Below are 18438 nucleotides of genomic sequence, written 5' to 3' on the forward strand. Positions count from 1 at the left end.
TTTGTTTGTGTTATTGTCCTCTATAGTTTTGTCCTGGTTGTTATGATAATCAGTTGTGTGCACAGGGCCTGAGCAATTTGCTGCCCTAGGCAAGATTTTAGCTGGCGCCCCCCCCCAAAAAAATGCAGACACTCACTGTGACTCGCGCATGCATGCACGTGCACAGATGTGTGCAAATGTATTTAGTATCCTATCCACTTGAACATGATTTAAGCTAGGGGGTCCGGGGGCATGCTCCCCCGGGAAGATTATTATTTTTTAAATATTGAAGTTAAAAGCATCAATCTGGTGCACTTTGAGAGCAAAATGAAGAGATCTATGGATACATCTCTCGACACCCATTTGAAACAGAACTGTAAACAGATGTACTTTTTCTTTATGGATATTTTACAAATCACTCCCCTTTTAAACTCTATTTTTGTTTATTAATAACTTTTTTTTTGCTGTCATATAGTATTTTATACCTGTTTTTCATCTATTCTCTTGTTTGTTTATAACTATAATGATCATATAAAGGTGTGCCTGAGGTTTCAAAGCCGCTCAGTCTATCAGGAGAGAGCTCTCTAAAGCTCCCCCCCCCCCCCCTGTACTTTGTTGATCCAAAATCGGGACATTGTGTTTTTTTTACATTTCTAACTTTTTCTTTTCTTTTCTCCCCAATTGTTGGCCCCCCCGATGGGTTGATGCACCCTTAGCATTCACCTATACTGCCTATGCCAAGGGCCGGCCCTGTGTGTGCACATACTTCTTAGTGTCATTGTAGAATGCCATCTATAAAATAAAATTGCCTATTGTTGGTTTGAAGAGAGGAAGTCTGTGGTGTGATGTGCAAAGCCTTATATCACTTGGTTTTGTTGCCTGAATTTGTTCTGGTTTTGTTTTTAGTTTTATAGGCCCGTTTTATAAATAATCATTGTCGTCATCATCATACTATTTTTCTTCTATTACTTTAGTTAAATATTAAGTTTCACTAATTATATTATATCAATAAAATGGAATCTTCTTAGTAGGAAGCCATCATCTTACAAAATATATTTGGCATTTCCTTATGGGGAATAGTGGGATCGGCAGATTGTATTTCATTTAAATCTTGTTGTTGTGTCTAGGTAGATCTCCTGAGTAGGAACCCCCTTTACCAAGGCTGAGCCCTTACAGCAACATCCTCACATTTTGTGCCGTCTCTCTCCTCCCATACCCAAAAGGCCAAAAGCAAACAAACAAACATGCATCTTGCACTTATGTTAACTTACATCTTTGTTTTCCCTCTGTCAAACGCAGGAGAGTACTATAAATGTAATGCCTTGGGTGTTAATTGCATATTAGCAGGGCTGCACATAACTGGTGCGCAGGTGCGCATGCGCACCTCTGCCAAAAAAAAGAGCACTGGGTGATTTGAAAAAAGGCGCATTTGCGTACCAACATTGAGAGAGAGGAAGGGAGAAGAGAAAAGAGAGAAGAGAGAAGAGAGGAGAGAGAGAGAAAGATATTTGCGAGTTGCATATGAACTCAGGGCCGGCCCGTCGCACTGGCGTTGATTTTCGCCTAGGGCGCCAGATCTGTGGAGGCGCTGCGCTGGCAGCTCTGGGAGGGAAAAAAAACATTTTTGACCGTTGGTGCTCATCCTAATTTTCGGCCTTGATGTAACAACATTCATAATTAAGTAAATGTAACACCCTTTTCACCCCGGTTACACGTTTCATTTGCCCTGTACGATGGGCGCTGTAAGTGATGAAAATGGGGGATGTTGGCTTGTCTGGCGCCCGCAGCTCACAGCCAAAATGCGAGTGAGCGAGGGAGAGAGGGAGGGTGCACCGGTACCGGCGCTGTTGTTATTAGAATCTGGTGCTAGCTGCTCTAACGGAAGAAGAAGATGTTTCTACAATGATGTGGAGGGAGAGTCCTCTCCAGTCAGACTGAGAGGCTGATAACTACAGCTCAGTGAGGTAAAGGACTCTGAGTGTTTAGATAGTTCACTTTAGTCTAAGTTCAAACTGTTTGGTCACAATTTATGTAAACACGTATTTTCAAGGCACTCCTTTATAATTATTGGGATAAACAGGTTTGAAATCATTCCAATGTATACTATAGGACAGTAACCAAACATATCCTTTTAAAACTGGACTTTCGACCCAAACCCAGCTGTTGACTTGTGGATGCAAGCAGCTAATCGCAGACTCAACCAGAGAGAAAGAAGTAGGCCTACATCATCAGCTACCATGTCTGACAGAGAGGAAGACAGTGAGGAGAACAGTCAGGAGGGTAGTGATGACAGCTTGTATTACTGGTCGTGCTAATGTTGTCTTGTGTTCGCCTCTGTGTGTTCTGTGTTCACCTCTGTGTGTTATGTGCCGTGTGTCTGACAAATAAAGACCGGTTTATTTATTTCCTTTTAAGGATGAGCACCAAGCAACATCTCCAGGTGCTCCTTTGAGAACCAGGGCAAAAAAGTTATGTGCACCCCTGCATATTAGGCCTGTTAACTTGTTTAATATTTTTGCAGAAACTCTGTCAGAAAAGCCATAATGTGATGCAAGATGGAAACTCTATGTTCACAGTTCAAATCAGCAGTGACAAAGAAGGTGACCACAAGCTTGCCAAGGATGTCAGATTTGCACTTGCACTACTGTTTGTGTTTCCTGTCAGCTTGCAAGAATGACTCAATCCTTGACCACATCAGCACGTTTGGGGAAGTAAACATCTTATTCCAACAAGACACAAAAAGAGCAGTGCAATGATTAGAAGAGGCGTAATGTGATTGTGAACTTTATTTTTGTTGCCAAACATTTATGGAGAAACAACACATTATTAAAATGAACTGCACACACTATGATCTATCCTATCAACAGAACTGTTTTGGCTCTCATCAAATTAACCAAATATAAAAGCACAGACTCGATTATGACTTGGTCTTTACCGGTGCTAGTCTTGTAGTCAAATCTCGTTCACATTAAACGTAATCATAGCAGTCCCATTTACTTTGGTGCAAGGCGTGACCTGAGAGTCGAGGTTGTAGGTCCGCTGCTTGCAATCTTTAAAGCGCTCTCTAATTAGCAATTACGTTTTGGATGATGGTATATAAATTGTTGCATGCCTGTAATTGGTCATGAGCATTTTAATGGGTAATACGCAAATCAAATGGGACTTTGTTGTTATTGGTAATTATAAACTGAAAGATTATTCCATTATGGCTCACTTGCAAAGCTTTCCTATGAATATAAAAAAATAAACAACTTACAGAAAATAATTGTTACCTCTTCACACACAAACACTACTAATAGAATAATCACTCCCGTTTTCAAACAAAATATTTGTCATTACAGCAGAACAAAATTAAGACCTATACCACTTATATTGTATCTATTGAACAGACATCAGTGGAGTTTTGATCTACAGAGTTCCCAGTGTCAAGATACAGTACAGCAAGAGGGCGCTACAACAAACCGAATGCAAATTAAACTGAATGCAGATTCGTATGATAAAAACACATTAATATCACGTGTATATTAAATAGAATTAATATCAACAACAATCAGCTTTTGGAATACTAAATGAAGCATTCAAAGTAAGGTGAATGAAATCTCTAGAGTCTGTGACCATAAAGCTCTTAGAAAAAGTGTGACATCGATCAGTGATGTGCTGCTCTTTTTATTTTTTCACTGTGGAATGTGTTTGTAGAAATATACCATCGCTTGGGTAAATTTACTGTGCTAGAAAACTCACAGAAGTCCTAATATGATGGGGGACGTTGGCACTTAAAAGCCACCACTATCATGGAAGTTCTGCAAGCAAATTGTACTTTGATTAAACAGGATCTACATTAGGAGATCAGTCGACAATACAAATTATTTATTTTTTCACTCGAGGACTTCAGACTAAGGTGCTTTGTTGGACATTTCTACAGTCCAGGATACAAAAGGCTTTCAAAAATCCTTAGTGACTTTGATTTGTATTGCTGTCTATACAAAAAATGCAGTACTAATTTGAGTACAGATTTGAGATTTGTCTCAAGGCAATCTAAATGATTATTAATCTTTAAATCCTTCTCCAACTTCTGCTTTTCGTAAAAAAAATGTTTTACTTAATCACTTGGGACATCACCTCCAGTGACCAAGTGTAAGATGTGAAGCACAGTTAGGAACACCCAACACATTTACAGTATATTCATGCATTATTGACTTCCTATAAACAGTCTCATTTAAACAAAGCTGAACATGTGAACCACCACCAGTCATCAGTTTTATCATTAGGACAAACATCCGTTATGATAAAGTTACATACTATTTGCATTAACAATGTAAAGGGGAACCATGTAGAGGAGAGGGCCTACAACACACGTTAATGTAAACACCCTGTAGAAAAAGATACATCAAAAATTGCCCAGTAGAAAAAAATGAAGAACCAATCTAGTCTCTCAATGATTTCATGTAATAGGAAGGTACAAATCACACTAATTCAAAACCAAAACTCAGTAAGAGTAATAACATAAGTGCCCCATTAATGATTCTGCAATTATGTCTTACTCTTTAACTGAATATGGCGGCCTAATTTGCCTTTCGATCCTTTTCTGGTGCTCATTAAATCCCCAGACAGCGATAGTTAAAGTTCCTGGAAAAAAGCTGCAATAAAAGTTATCTTAGTATGATCTTATTTTAACAAATATAATAAGAACTTTTTAATCTACACATTTCTGCAGAAATCCTGAAATTGTAATAAAATCTGAATCTCAAAATGGGTTTTGGAAACTGACCATTTAGTATATTTTTTTGACAGTTTTTAATATACTGTATACAAATCAAAAGAAACGAACGATTCGTGACAATCATAATATTATTATCCAATATTATCTATGACGTCTCTTTCTGTTACAGTTTTGCCATCAAGATTTAATGGAAATAATGCTACATTTGTACAGAAAAAGGGTGAGAAAAGCATTCAGAAGGCGCTGCATTCATAAAGAGTGGGCATGGAGTAATCAGTCATTTCTCTCTGTAGAACAGCAAATATGCTTTCAGTGACTCCGGCAGCGGTAAAGCCATTATTTGGTCTCTCAACATGTTCGCTTGCTTGAGGATTTCAATTTCGCCGATGTCTCTTTCCTCCTCCTCGTCCTCCACTTCTTTTTGTTCTTCCTCAATGTGTTCCTCCTCCTCACTCTCCACCATTTGGGGGATCAGCTGGTTGCCTACAAAAACGTAGGTGTTGATGCGTCGCCGCTGGCAGCGCCTGCGTTTGCGCTTCTGGGGAACTCTCTGCACCGCCTCCTTCCCCGCACTGTCCTCGCTGTCCAGGTCTCTGAGAGTGCGGCGAATGTAGACCCGAGACAGATCCTGAAGGCTGCGCACAGTCAAAGAGGCTGAGGACAAAGAGAGATGACACTCCTTCAGGGCAATGCGCCACACAAATAAGATTAATCTATACAACTCCACTTCAACTAGGTCAGCATAAACAAGTGAGTCCATCAAAAGAGGACTGCGTCTCATTATTTCAAGGAAAGGAAGCAACTGGCTCTTTGGAGCAGCTGCAGGGCGGGCTTCGTAAGTCAGAGCAAATATTGCTGTAGGAGTCGTCTCGTCACATCATTTTTGAAATATTGCCTGCTCTACACTTCAGGACCAGTTAGAATAAAACACAGAGGTTTGGTTTAGTTTTGTTGAGGCCGGAGAACTTACGCAGCTCGACAGTGTCAGGTTTCTCCCCATCAGCTCTGCTCTGCTGGACCAGGGGGGCAAAGGACACCGCCAAGATGTTTTTGCTCTCCCATGAGCACTGGCCAGTCCTGGTTATCTGGGTCAGCTGCATAAAGAGCAAAACCCTGAACTTATAAAATATGAAATACACCAGGGAGCAAGAAATCACAACCTAAAGCCCAGTTTCTTGAAAATAAACTTTTAGCTTATTGTGCATTTTGTGGAGTTGTGCCACCTGAATAGAGATTCCTCTATGGTTTGATTTTCTACACAAACCAGTTATACAGTGTTGCAATTATCCTGGTATAAATTCAGTGTTTGCTTATTAAATATCATTAACCCATCTGAAGATCCTAGTCCAGATTCTACTGGTTTATCATGGTTGGCAGATGTAACACTGTGTAACCAAGGGAAACATTGCCCCTGGAGGATAAAAGAGCCTCTTAACATCCGCATACATGCTGCAGTGTTAAATAGGTGCATTCAAAATGAACTTCATTTCCACACTTGCTTTGTACGGAAGCCAATTACTGCCAAAGGGCTCATAGAACAATCTCACAGATAATCTGAGCATCAACAAGAAGGCAATCTCAAAACTAACCCTAACCCTAAACTACTACACACTAAGGGTGGGCGATACGTTTCTTTATCAAAGCAAAGGTACATTTATATCACAAGACTTTTGTGAGTTTTTTTGTCTCATCCAGCAACTTTAAATATTAGACAATGCAAAATACTAACAAATTAACGCAAAATCATATAACAAATATTATTATAACCATCATTTAAAAAATGTGTTTCCCCTCGCTCAAACCTTGCTGCTCATATCAGAAAATGGGTAAAAAATATAATAAAAATGCTTAACATTTTATAAAAACGGAAAAGCTACAACGGTATTAAGAGTATTGAAAAATGTCTGATGTTAGAAAAACTATAGAAACTAATGATAATTATTATTATTAATAATTATTGTCAGAATCTGACCTACTTTTAGCCAATTGACTGATTAATTCAAGATGTCTGCGGGTGTTCGAAGTTGGATATGTGAGACTTTGCACTCCGTAGATGACAGATATCTGGGGGCTCAGGGCATAACAAGCAATTACCAGTCCACGGTTATCAAAACACACGAGGCCATGGACTCTTCATGTATGGAAATAAGGGGGTGTTGTAATGTTGTCAAGGGAACAACAAGTCCATTAAAGCTGAAGATGCCTTCAAGGTGAATGTATAGTTCATCCATTCATAGCCCTCTTGAATGTAGTTCATTCATTCTCTATGCAAGTACTTTTTCTTTCAATACAGCAAAAGTGCACATGTTAATACTTTCTACTAAGGGCAGTCCATCCTTTCAGGCTTTGAGAGCACCTACCAGCATAATCTCAAAGATAGAGTATGTTTAGGATGACATATATGTATGCACTTCATTATATATACCAAACAATATGGAGGTACAGATGACAAAGCTTGCTACTTAATGCTGCTTTCTCGTACCGAGCCATGTCTTTGAAGAAATTCAATCGTGAAGTTGGTATTTTCAAAAAGCTATTTTCCCAGTACTGGAGCTATCATGTTTGTCCACTCTTGAGATCTTTTTTTTTGTAAGGGCCAAGAATGCCTACTTGGTGCTGATGAAAGACCACAAGAAAGAGGAAGACAAAATACGTGTTTTGAAAATTATTCGCATTAGTGCACATTTTGATATAGGCTGTAGTACTTTCATGCCGTTTAGATCTCGCAAGGATCTCTGATCTAAATTATGCGTAATAATTTCCTGCATTCTGATTCAAAAGTGTGTGCAGGCTGTTTTCATTCTTAAAGCCTTTCACCTTCTTTAAAACACACAGTATAATATTGCATTTTAAAAAAAAGTATATTGCACTCTTTGAACTCACTTTAAAGTGCACTGATGCCTAAAATGACAACATAATCCAAATATCCACATCACGGGTCACAATATCTAATCTGAGCCAAGCTTTGCTGCACTTCAGATTCCTTTTTAAATTGACAAAAATCTTAAACCATGAATCTGTCATGATCTTTACCCTCCTTACTAGAAATGAAGGACTTGAAAACCATTTTCTCCACCAACTTCCCAAATAATTCTGAATGCTCTCTTACAGTGCATGCCCCAGTCTGTCCACAGTCAAACCTCGACCATTTTAAATAATACATGTATTCATACATCCCTGTGTGTGTGCTCCTTGCCCGGCCGCTCACATCCAGGGGCAGGAGTGGCTCAATAATGCATGTGAAAGTTGCATAAGAAGTCTTGTAGGTCAATGCTATTTTTACTGTGTATTCCTTCATGTGTTAGCATTTTGATTAGCAATCATAATGTGTTGGTTCTGTATCATTCTGATGGCTTGTAGCACTTACCTGATCCTCTATAGGCATCACCAGAATGCCTCCAATTTTGAGCAGTACTTTCATGTAATTTTCATGGTCTTTCTGCACTCCTGCACCACAATAGATGCGATCGTATTGGTGACTATCTGCTGAGATTTCAAGGCAATTCCCCACCACAAAGACGGGTTCACAGAACTCAAACCTTTGGAAAAATAACAAGTTAAGTGGAAACATTATATAAAACAACAATGGAAACAAAGGTTTTCTTTTATATCTATTGAGCACATCATCACATTAGTGATCTGTGGTAGAATTATGAAGCTTAGATGAGTAGAATTAGAGAGGAAATGTAGTTAATTTGCAAGACTTGTAGACCAGAAGAAAATAAACTTAATTACATCTCTTACTGTTGTCACTGTGGTTTCAGTTTGCATGTACTTACTTATCAAAGCTGTCACTATTTTTTATGAAATCCTCCAGTTTCTCTCTGGCATATTCAACCACGTCTGTATGGAGCTCAACTCCATGGTTCACACCGAATGGCCCTTGGAAGAAAACACAACAGGAAACATATTTGCTTTTAAAACAATCATAACAAACCCAGCATTACCTACTACCCATTGTGATTTCACGTAGAGCTGAAACAATTCAATTTTCTTGACTGAAGAAATTAATGTTCTTCAATGTGATTGAAGAAATTAATGTGCCTGGTTTGTGCCATCTTTTAATTTGTTTCTAACAAAAATGCCCAATTGATTGTATTGACTGATTTTATTCAGTTTTTCTGTGTTTGTTTTGTGATTATAAACTGAATATACTTGAGGTTTGGCTTTTTGGCAAAACAAGCAGTTGGTAAAGGGTCCTTTGGACTTTAAGTGCATATTGTACTGCTTTCCCCCCATATTTACAGACCAAACAATTAGGGAGACCAATAAGTCAAATAATTGGTTATTTCGTTTTTTGTCCACTGTGATTTTTTTTCTTCTGTTCATATTTTTTTCATGCTAAATGACTTTTTTCCAAGAAAGTTATGAAACTTAAGAACTAAAGATTTTAAGAAGTACTTTTAAATATGTTATTGCATATTAAATCCACTAATTGATTAGTTTACAAAATCTTATGATTTGTAGTCGCGGACGGCTATACAAACTACGATCCAAATCTCTACCATAGTGTATACTAACTTATTCTGTATATTTATACTGTGTATTTAATTGAGACACTTTTTAGATATACATCATTCACTGTTGGTGTGCATATATTTACGGTTTTGTGTTTAATTTCCAAGGCTATTTTTAATTCATGTGCAATGCCCTTTGCTGCTGTGACGACAATGGAATCCATAAAGTAAATCGAGTCTAGACTAAATCAGGAAAGAAATCTGTGGATAAATACAGAAAAGTCTTTGCAGTCCTATAATCACTGATGCTGAACAGCAGGCACACAGTGTACCTTTTTGAAATATTTGTTTAACCTAGATTCTACAGGACATCTGAGCTCTCCCCACTCATGGGAAAACACAGCTGGGTACATAATGTTCACCTATGATGAGGCCAACCATTGTGCTCAGGTAGCCAGTCCCACTGCCCAGATTGAGGAAAGAAAGTCCCGGCTGCAGTTTGAGGGCCTCCATCACCTCGGAGTATATACAGGGAGCGGACAGGTGGATGTTGCCATGCTTCCACGCCAAGTCTTTGTAGGCATTGTCCCTGTAGCCGTCCAGATAGTAGTCACCGCGGTCTATGGCGCGAAAAGCCTGTTCAACTTTATCTGTGCGAATGTACTGGGCCTCCTTCAGATTATCTATAAGGTCGTCATTGTCCTCGCCCGCGCTCACGGCTCCCCCCATGGTTAAAAGAGAAGAGAAACTCAAGGGGCCAAACTCGTAGTGAGGGTCAGTGGTTCCTCCTCAGAGGTGCATGGAGATGAATGGCTGACCTAAAGGATGCTCCCGCTATTACTCCTCAGACGGCGGTTCAGACGGCGGTCATGTCCAGAGAGTGACCTGAGAAAAAGGACATACACGTGTTATGGCAACATGTCTGCTAGGCGATAGAGTAAAGATTGACTTAAGGTTCTCATAGTAAAGATTGATTTCTCTCCCACAACCAAATTTGTCTTTTTCATGAAGAATTAACAACTTTGAGAGAAACAGACTTTGTGGTTTTCCAGATGAAGAAAACTTTAGCATTATCTATTTTAAAGCCAACGATATGTACTCACAACAAGTTAGGAAACATCCAAAAATACAATATCAAGGCATTTTAACTTGATAATGTAATTTGTCGCCTAATATAGAAAGCCTTGACTATTTTGCTTATCGCATTAACTCCACTGTAAAAGAGATAATGCTCCAAACACACAGTTCTATATAGCAGTTGTTTCAGAGGCCTTTTTCATAACAAACATATTGCTTGCTCACCAGCATGGCTTTATGAAACAGAACCGACATTAATGCAATTTGTTACACCTGTGATTTTCCTGCAAGTACAAATCAAAATGTGTGTTGTGAAAAGGCTACATCCGTCATGCTTACATGCACAGTGTAATGTGGAGCATACTGTACACAAGGTTTAAATTATTAGAGTTAAAACGATTAGTTTAATTGATTTACTTAAAGGTCCCATGACATGGCCATTTCTACTGATCATAATTCCATTGTTGAGGTCTACTAGAATAGATTTACATTAGGGATGCACGATAATTATCGGTCCGATATTAGGAATTATGACGTCATCCCGATAAACCCGATACCAGTATTAATAGCCCCGATAATATACAATATATTTTTTGGGTAAAAAAAAAGAAAAAATACTGCGGTGTGGGTGGATTGGGATGAGGGGCGCTTGTTTTTCACTCGGCTCCTCCCGTTTTGCCAGTACTGTGGTATTAGTGGTTTAGGAAGAGGGGAGTTTTTCACAAATCCAGCGCTCCCTAACTCGTGAAGCCAGGACAGTAAACAAACATGTCGTCGGTGGTATGGACGTTGGAGCTATGTGCAACTCAAGGCATATGCTCGAACCGGAGCTGCCTGGACGCTGCAATCATGTTGCGCACTATCCGTGCTGAGTGTGCTGACTTTTCGTACAATGTCCCACTGTCTGGCTTCCTGCATAAAGTCAAGTGCTCGGCGCAGTTGTGGCGAAATGTCGCTCCTCTGTTTTCATTTAAACAGCTCCTTATATCCGTTAGCGCAGCTAGCTAGCACCAGATGCTAACAACAACAATAAACGTAAGGTCTCTCTCGCTCGCTCGGGCCACACATACACACACCCTCCCAGTCCTCCAGATGGCCAGTCGGTGCCTGCCGGTGAGCGTGGAAGTGTGGTCTGCCACAAGCGGGCGGCAGGAGCGGGGCTGTCAGCATCAGCTTGTAGATGGTATTTTAAACTCGATGCGCTCTGAAACTACGGGGCGGCCGAGGAAAAAAAATACACATGCGTTAATCGCGTTAAAATAATTAGTGGCGTAACTTTTTTGTATTATCGGTCTTGAGAAGCAGGAAGTTATCGGTTTCAAAAAACCAATATCGTGCATCCCTAATTTACATTGTTCAATGTTCCAAAATCACATTGGTTTCTCATACAGCATCTCTGTATAGTATGTGTCTTCACTCTCTGTCCTACACGCCTTGTTGGAGCCCCGGTCCCCCCCCCCCCCCCCCCCCCCCCCCCCCCCCCCTCTCCCCCTCTCCCTATGAGCCCAGTGTGCTTTGATTGGTCAGCTCGCCCACTCTGTTCTGATGAGTCCACCACCGTTACAGCGGAACATCAGTGTTTGTGTTGCAATGGCGTTAGCAACCACAAAATGACACCAGTAATGACAAACAGATTAGAATGCTGCGTGTGGTGGCGGGACGTTGCGGGGCTCGCTGCTCCGCTCGAGGAGTGGACAGTGTGAGCTTGATTACTGGTGTCGTTTCCTGGTTGCTACGTGGGGTCTGCGAGACACCGCGGAACTCAGCCTGAGCACACACACTCACAGCCTGGCTGCAATCTGCGGAGCCGCGGCTGATAAAAGATAAGGCTGAGTGAGTGAGTGAGTGTGTGTGTGTGTATGTGTGTGTGAGGAGCTGACCAATCCGGAGCCGTTACGTCACTATGACCGTTACGTCACTATGACCAGGAAGAAAAAATGGAAAAAGAGAAATCTCCAACGAGGCGTTCAGGGGCATCATAGACAGGTTTTACTCGCTACAGGGTGTACTTTGAGGGTTTGTGACTTTGCAAACCGTTTACATGCATAGAAAGCTACATAACACACAAGCGGACGGGTAATAACCGGAAAAGCATGACATGGGACCTTTAAATGCCAAGAATGATATGCTTGACTTAACGTGGTCACTTAAAGGCTGATCTGAAAGTTACTTGTGAGTACTGTGCTACTGGCTTCTCTGTGTAGTACTATTAAATACCACGTCGTAGCAATAAAGAGGAAAGCCCTACAACAGGGCGGTAATTAAACATTTTATAGATGTTTTGTTGACTGAAATACCCTACACTGGCTCGGAGTAAAAGCTGGAGATTCAGCCGAGGGAGACTTGAATTCCCTCTCTGCCTCCTCAGCATCTCCACATCTGACTCAGCTAATAAAGATTAAATTCAGAGGTGACTTTGTAGCGCGAGGCCTCGTAAGGTCATTTTCTCTCAGCTCTTTCTCACAGGCAAAACTAATCATTGATTCGCTCACCATCACTGATTGTGTGGCAATGTATTTTTTTATTCTAGTTTTCCCCTCTACCCTCTCTGTAATGCATAGTCCTTTGAGTGGAAATAATATCCGGAAAATTATATAGGCGAGGTATTTGACAAGCAAATTGCTTTCAGGCACTGTACAATCTTTCCAATGATAATCCAGACTCTCGAAACAGAACTCATCCATCACCCACTCCTTTTAAGACAAATACAAAAAGGACCATAAGGCAATAACGTTTGTTCTATAGTGAAGCTACTTCACCACTGAGAGAAAAATCTACTGGTAAACACTCACTGAAAGTCCTGAGTTGATCCCTGGTGTGTATGGAAAGTGCATTGACACCATGTCAGGTCATGACTGGCTGCCGTGACCCGGCTTGGGACAACTTTCTGAACCGGCAGGATGACGAAACAAGTAATAGATCCTCCGTCAACACTAGATCAACTCTAGAGCTGTAACCAAACACATGAGGCCTGTCTATGCAGCACAGTGGCATGAACACACTGCTGATCAACAGGCAGGGAAACTGATAATCCTCATGGTTACCAACCCCTGAAGTGTAAAGTCAGACGTTTTAACAGCTCTGGCAACAAAGAAGGTGACATCCATGCCTCTGTGGCAAAACGCCAGAACAATATTATTCTTTTTTGACAAAAATAATCACATATTCGGGCTGCCGGATAGCTAGCTAGAGCTGTTAGCCCATAGACAGTGACCACAGCAAGGCGGTTAGAATCCCTAGCCGGCCAAACATTGCAGGCAATGTCCTCCCCTCTGTCTCCCTCTTTCACTCTGGCCCAAAACATATTTTCAAAAAAAGAAAAATACACATTCATCAATAAATCTTGACTTAAACCTGCAGTCAGAAGTGTCACATTAGCATTTGTAATGGACTGACAGCTAATAAGTAATTATTTGTGCTTAAAGCTAGAAAAGACATAACAAATTAATCATTTTGATGAATGGTTACCAAATGTTTTTATAATAACTTGTCATATACAAATCCTGCCTTTTTAAATGTACATTTCTTGATGCCAGTGGGTGAATGATTTGTATTATATTTACTGCACAAAAATGCCAGCATGTTATGTTCGCATTAAAGGATATACTACATCAGATAAAATACTTGAAAATGTGCAATTAATTTGATCTGGCTCTATGGAAAATACATACTGGAACCCTTTTCTCTGCAATGTCAAATGTATTATTAATACAACATGTGAGAAAATGTGCTCTACAGAATGCAAATTACATCGAAGCGCTTGTTCCGCTGCAAAGGTACCTGAGTTGAATGATGTTTTTGAAGTCTTACACACCAGAGTATTCCTTTGTGCAAAGAAGCCACTAAAAAGGAAATGTGATTTGAGATTTTGATCTCAATCCCCTGTACATTATATTGTAATTCTAAACCAACATAAATTGGACCTTTGTAATTTAATTTGTACATATTTTCAGCCACCAGCGGGTCAAACCATCCACTTGAACACTTTCTTTCACAAAAAATAACTCAAACTGATGAACCAATCCCATTGAATCTTTGTGGAATTACATTGAAAGCTGACGATGAATCCTAATTATTTTTGGTCACCCAATGACCTTTTTTCTAACACCACTGTTATAACAAAATATCCCATTTTTAATAGTTTCTCAAAATCTGTTTGCTAAACAAGGGTTTGGTCCTCAGAGGATACATCCTTTAAATGTAAACAACCTACTGACCGCTAGTCTGTACCCCAGAGGAAACATTGTACGCATAATTCCTCTTGCATATATTCCAAGGGGCAGATGGTCACTGCAGAAAGTTTGTGCTTATATCAGTTTTTGGACCCCCATGACCCTGGTCTATGTTTTTACTTCTATTAAAATGCAACATGTATCTATTATCAGACAAGTCAGTTAGTCTTGTGAGACGGATGGACTTTTCTTTTTAATATTCAAAGACCGATTTCAACTTTCTAAAAAAAATATTTGCCATTTATTGTATGTGTTTCTCTATAGTTGTACGATTTTGGGCAAGATTAGCGGTATATTCAGATCAGCACTTTTATATCTAAAGATACACAGGATGTCCCTGAGTCTAATGAGTCACTCGCTATTACAACGCCTTGTTTAGTACCATCTGTCTGGAATATGAGAAACTGCTGAGAAAACCTCTGAACATGCTCAGCAGTGGATAAAACCTTTTGATTTGGTAACAAAATACATTCTCCTATGACTCCACCCCCAGCCATTGTGTTAGGGATCTTATGATGCTGAATAGAAATATATTCGCATCTCTATTCATACAACTGACCACTGGACTCTGAGATAATTAGCCTAAAAACCGCCAGAGGATGCGACCGTTGAGGCGTTTCTTGTACCACACTAACAACAGGAACCGCGTGCGTGTGGGAGTGTGTCACAACATACATTTAAAACAGTGAGAAGAACTGCTGTTGTTTTTTCTTATTCTCTTCTGCAGGTTTGGGGATAAATGTGACAGAATTGTTTAGCTCAAGAAAAAGTGTATTTCCCTGCGTGTGGCAACTATAGTGAACCTGCACTTGTTTGCATCTTGCATGGCTTACATTTTGATTCAATTCATGCTTCTCGTGTGCGTACAGCAAAACTATATTGGTTTTACCTTCTGGAATGTGTGCTGCTTTTCTTTGTCTTTATATTGAATTAAATATGTTTTGGAAAGATAATAACAGTTACTCTTACTATAGATTATTTAAACATTAATGGTTGCATCTCTTATCTTTAAGATTTGCTATCATTTAGATGCTTCACAAATAATAGTTTGACCTTTTTCAGTTATGGGGATCTGCAGTTTTATTTTTCCTTGTGTTTCAGTTGAATTACTGAATGTGTGTGTTTAAGTGACATCTAGTGGTGAGGCTGCGGATTGCAACCAACTGATAACCTATCTGCTAAATACTCCTTTTTTACCGACGTGTCAGAAAACCTACGTTGGCCTCCAAGTTACAGAAAATGTGAGAGCCCTTCTCTAGAATCAGTGTTTGGTCTGTCGCTCTGGGCTGTAGAAAAACAACATGGTGGTAACCGTTAAGAGGAGCTGCTTTCTATGTAAATATGGAGGTCTTAATCTAAACGAATAAACAACTATTATAGTTTAGGGTGATTACACACAAAGAAACATACTTATGCGTTTTATATATAATCTCTGCCAATAAATCCCAGTCTATAATTTATCCTTTACATTTTGGACAGTTTGAAGACCAAACAAGAAAATAATCTGCAAATTATCAATTCAGACAGTAGTTATAAAGACCCCTTGTCTTTTTAGCTGTTTAGTGAACTGTAAAATAGTGTGTGCATTATTCTCTAAGGCAGAGATTCTCATTTTTATAACGCAAATCTGTTTACAAGATCATAATATAAAGAGGACCCCAATGTGTATGAATAATACTACAAAGCCTATTGTTTACACTTAGGTAATTGAAAGAACAACACACTATACATTGATTACAGATAGAAGATACATAAGTTAAAGATGTGTTAGATTAAATAATAATTGTCTTGGCAACTTAAATAAATGGATCTAAACATTTATGAGCCGCTGTACACTGTTGTGCCACAGACCCCACTTTGAGAAGCACTAAAATAGTTGAATTTCTCTGAGAAGAAACTCAAATAAAGTTTCTCCTGTGGCAGGGATGTTGCTTTACTTTATAAAGATGTTTTCATTTTCAACATCAAGTGGATCCCATAACTGACACCTGATGAAGCCAATCAGTTCGCTACGTGGTCACGTGTTGGGGTTGCCACACAGACAGCAGCCCGTCAGCCAATCAGCTGCCGGGACGCTTTCTTCGCACTGCGTGTGACGACGGAGCAAAACAACAACAGTTTTTACGAAATGTTTTCAAGCGCTATTAATGTCGGCTGTTTCCTGTCACATATGTGGGGAAATATATGGCAAAGCGAGCATCCATTACACGAGCTGACACAATAAAAAAACTGAGTGTGTTTGTCCCGCTATTGTTCCCACTTGTCGTCCATAATCGCAGTTTCTGCTTCTCTCTCTCTGCATTGCGATTAACCTCAATCTTTAAACAGCGACAATCCAAACCGATTTGTCAAAACAGATGCTAGAATATCCCTGCTTGTTTCACCAAATCACTTTAAGGAAAACACCGATAAGATAAGATAACACAGCTTCTTCCGCATGTTACAGAAAACGTTATTGACCGAGAAAAAAAAGTCTACTAAAAGCCCGGAGACAAATCGAAACAAAAGACGCAAACACACTGTCATCTGTGCATACATTGCACCGACTGACACGTGAAACAATAGGTTTAAATGTGACTGTTTTTAAGTTAAATTGTGTCGGGACAACGCCATATGAGTTTGTAATGAACCTGGCTAGCTTTAGCTTTAGAGGGCCTGAGTGCGCCATCATCAAAACAGAGACAAAGCAGGTTAGGTAAGCTCACCTCTTTATCCTGCCAGCGAGCAAACACGCCAAAAAAACAAGTATAGTGGGTCACTTTTAATACACCCAACTCAAATATTACGCTGTCAACAACACAAACCGGCGAACTCAAAAGCACACTCGTTAGTTTGCTTGAAATACATTGAAAAATACTCACAATGTCGTGTCGCATTAACTCACTCCTTGTAAGTGGATGCTGTGTACAATGCGACTGTCAGACAGCGACTTTCATGCAGTCTTCTTTCAGAGGCTGACTGCGGGGTAACTGTGCGCAATAGTTAGCTTGTTGGGATGAAAGTGTAAAGTAAACTGCAAGCTGCTGTGTCGAAGTGGAAGAAGAAAGAAACAGCTGAGCAGAGGATGTAAACACAGGTCACGTGGTTTGACATGTTGTCTGTGGAGGGAGGCACTGTTGCTCAAAGTTATCTAGGCCTATCTATCTATACAAATTGATGAATAGCCTACTTTTATTTTAGTGACTTTTAAGTATATTTTGGTATTGTTTTACTGAAGCAAGATTTTGAATGCAAAAACTTCTACTTATTGAGTTATTGTTTCACTGTTGTATGTAGATACACACCATATAAATAGTGTTTTAATAAAAAAAAATAGTATTGTGGGGGTAATGCACAACAAATACATCCAACACAGAGCAGATGTGGTCAGATTGGAAGAAAGTATGGAAATAAAAATGTATTGATTCTAGCGTTACTTTTGTATTTCATAAATATCCACTTGTGTCTACAAGTGGATATTTATGAAATACAAAAGTATACGCTAGAATCAATACATTTTTGTATTTTGTACTGTATCAAATAACTTTCTACTTGTAGCTTTACATTTACAGCACTTTTAATATCAAACGTGTTCAGGAGCAGTAGGCAATTATTATTTTTAATGAGGTAGTGTACTGCACTACAGAGATAAGTACATCCATTACAGAAAAAAAGATTTAATCTGGCTTTACTTTGTGCAGTTTATGTTGTAATTTTCCACTGCAAGACAATCTAGTTTGACATATTTTCTTGCAGGCATTTAAAGATAGGTTCGGCTGCCATATGCTTTACTTAATTATTATACTTTATTACAATATACATTTATCTCACTGTGTTGCTATCCATCACACCACACCACTGTTGCTTTTGTAATTTTGTGTTTAAGTGCTCTTTTTTTTAAGATAGTATTTTTGTTTAGTATACCCTTCTGCTGCGACAACCAAGTTTCTCATCTATGGATCACTAAAGCCTTACCTTATCTTATGAGACCATG

The 18438-nt window shown here is 39.4% G+C and overlaps 1 protein-coding gene across 2 annotated transcripts; it reads right to left on the reverse strand.

Moving 5' to 3' along the window:
- Positions 1 to 2747: 2747 nt before the first annotated feature.
- pcmtd1 (protein-L-isoaspartate (D-aspartate) O-methyltransferase domain containing 1) lies at positions 2748 to 17552 on the reverse strand. Of its 2 annotated transcripts, none has more exons than XM_034234581.1 (6): positions 17327 to 17552; positions 9579 to 10041; positions 8479 to 8581; positions 8067 to 8238; positions 5670 to 5793; positions 2748 to 5353 (listed from the first exon to the last, which is right to left on the reverse strand). In XM_034234581.1, exons 2-6 carry the CDS (start codon positions 9883 to 9885, stop codon positions 4977 to 4979), a joined length of 1083 nt encoding a protein of 360 aa, XP_034090472.1. In that variant the 5' UTR covers positions 9886 to 10041; positions 17327 to 17552; the 3' UTR covers positions 2748 to 4976. The 2 variants fall into 2 exon arrangements, with proteins under 2 accessions (XP_034090472.1, XP_034090473.1); XM_034234582.1 differs by lacking the exon at positions 17327 to 17552 and adding an exon at positions 13026 to 13191 and having other exon boundaries at positions 4977 to 5353.
- Positions 17553 to 18438: the final 886 nt, after the last annotated feature.

Source organism: Gymnodraco acuticeps, unplaced genomic scaffold, assembly GCF_902827175.1.
Source record: "Gymnodraco acuticeps unplaced genomic scaffold, fGymAcu1.1, whole genome shotgun sequence".
In the NCBI taxonomy this organism is placed as follows: domain Eukaryota; kingdom Metazoa; phylum Chordata; class Actinopteri; order Perciformes; family Bathydraconidae; genus Gymnodraco; species Gymnodraco acuticeps.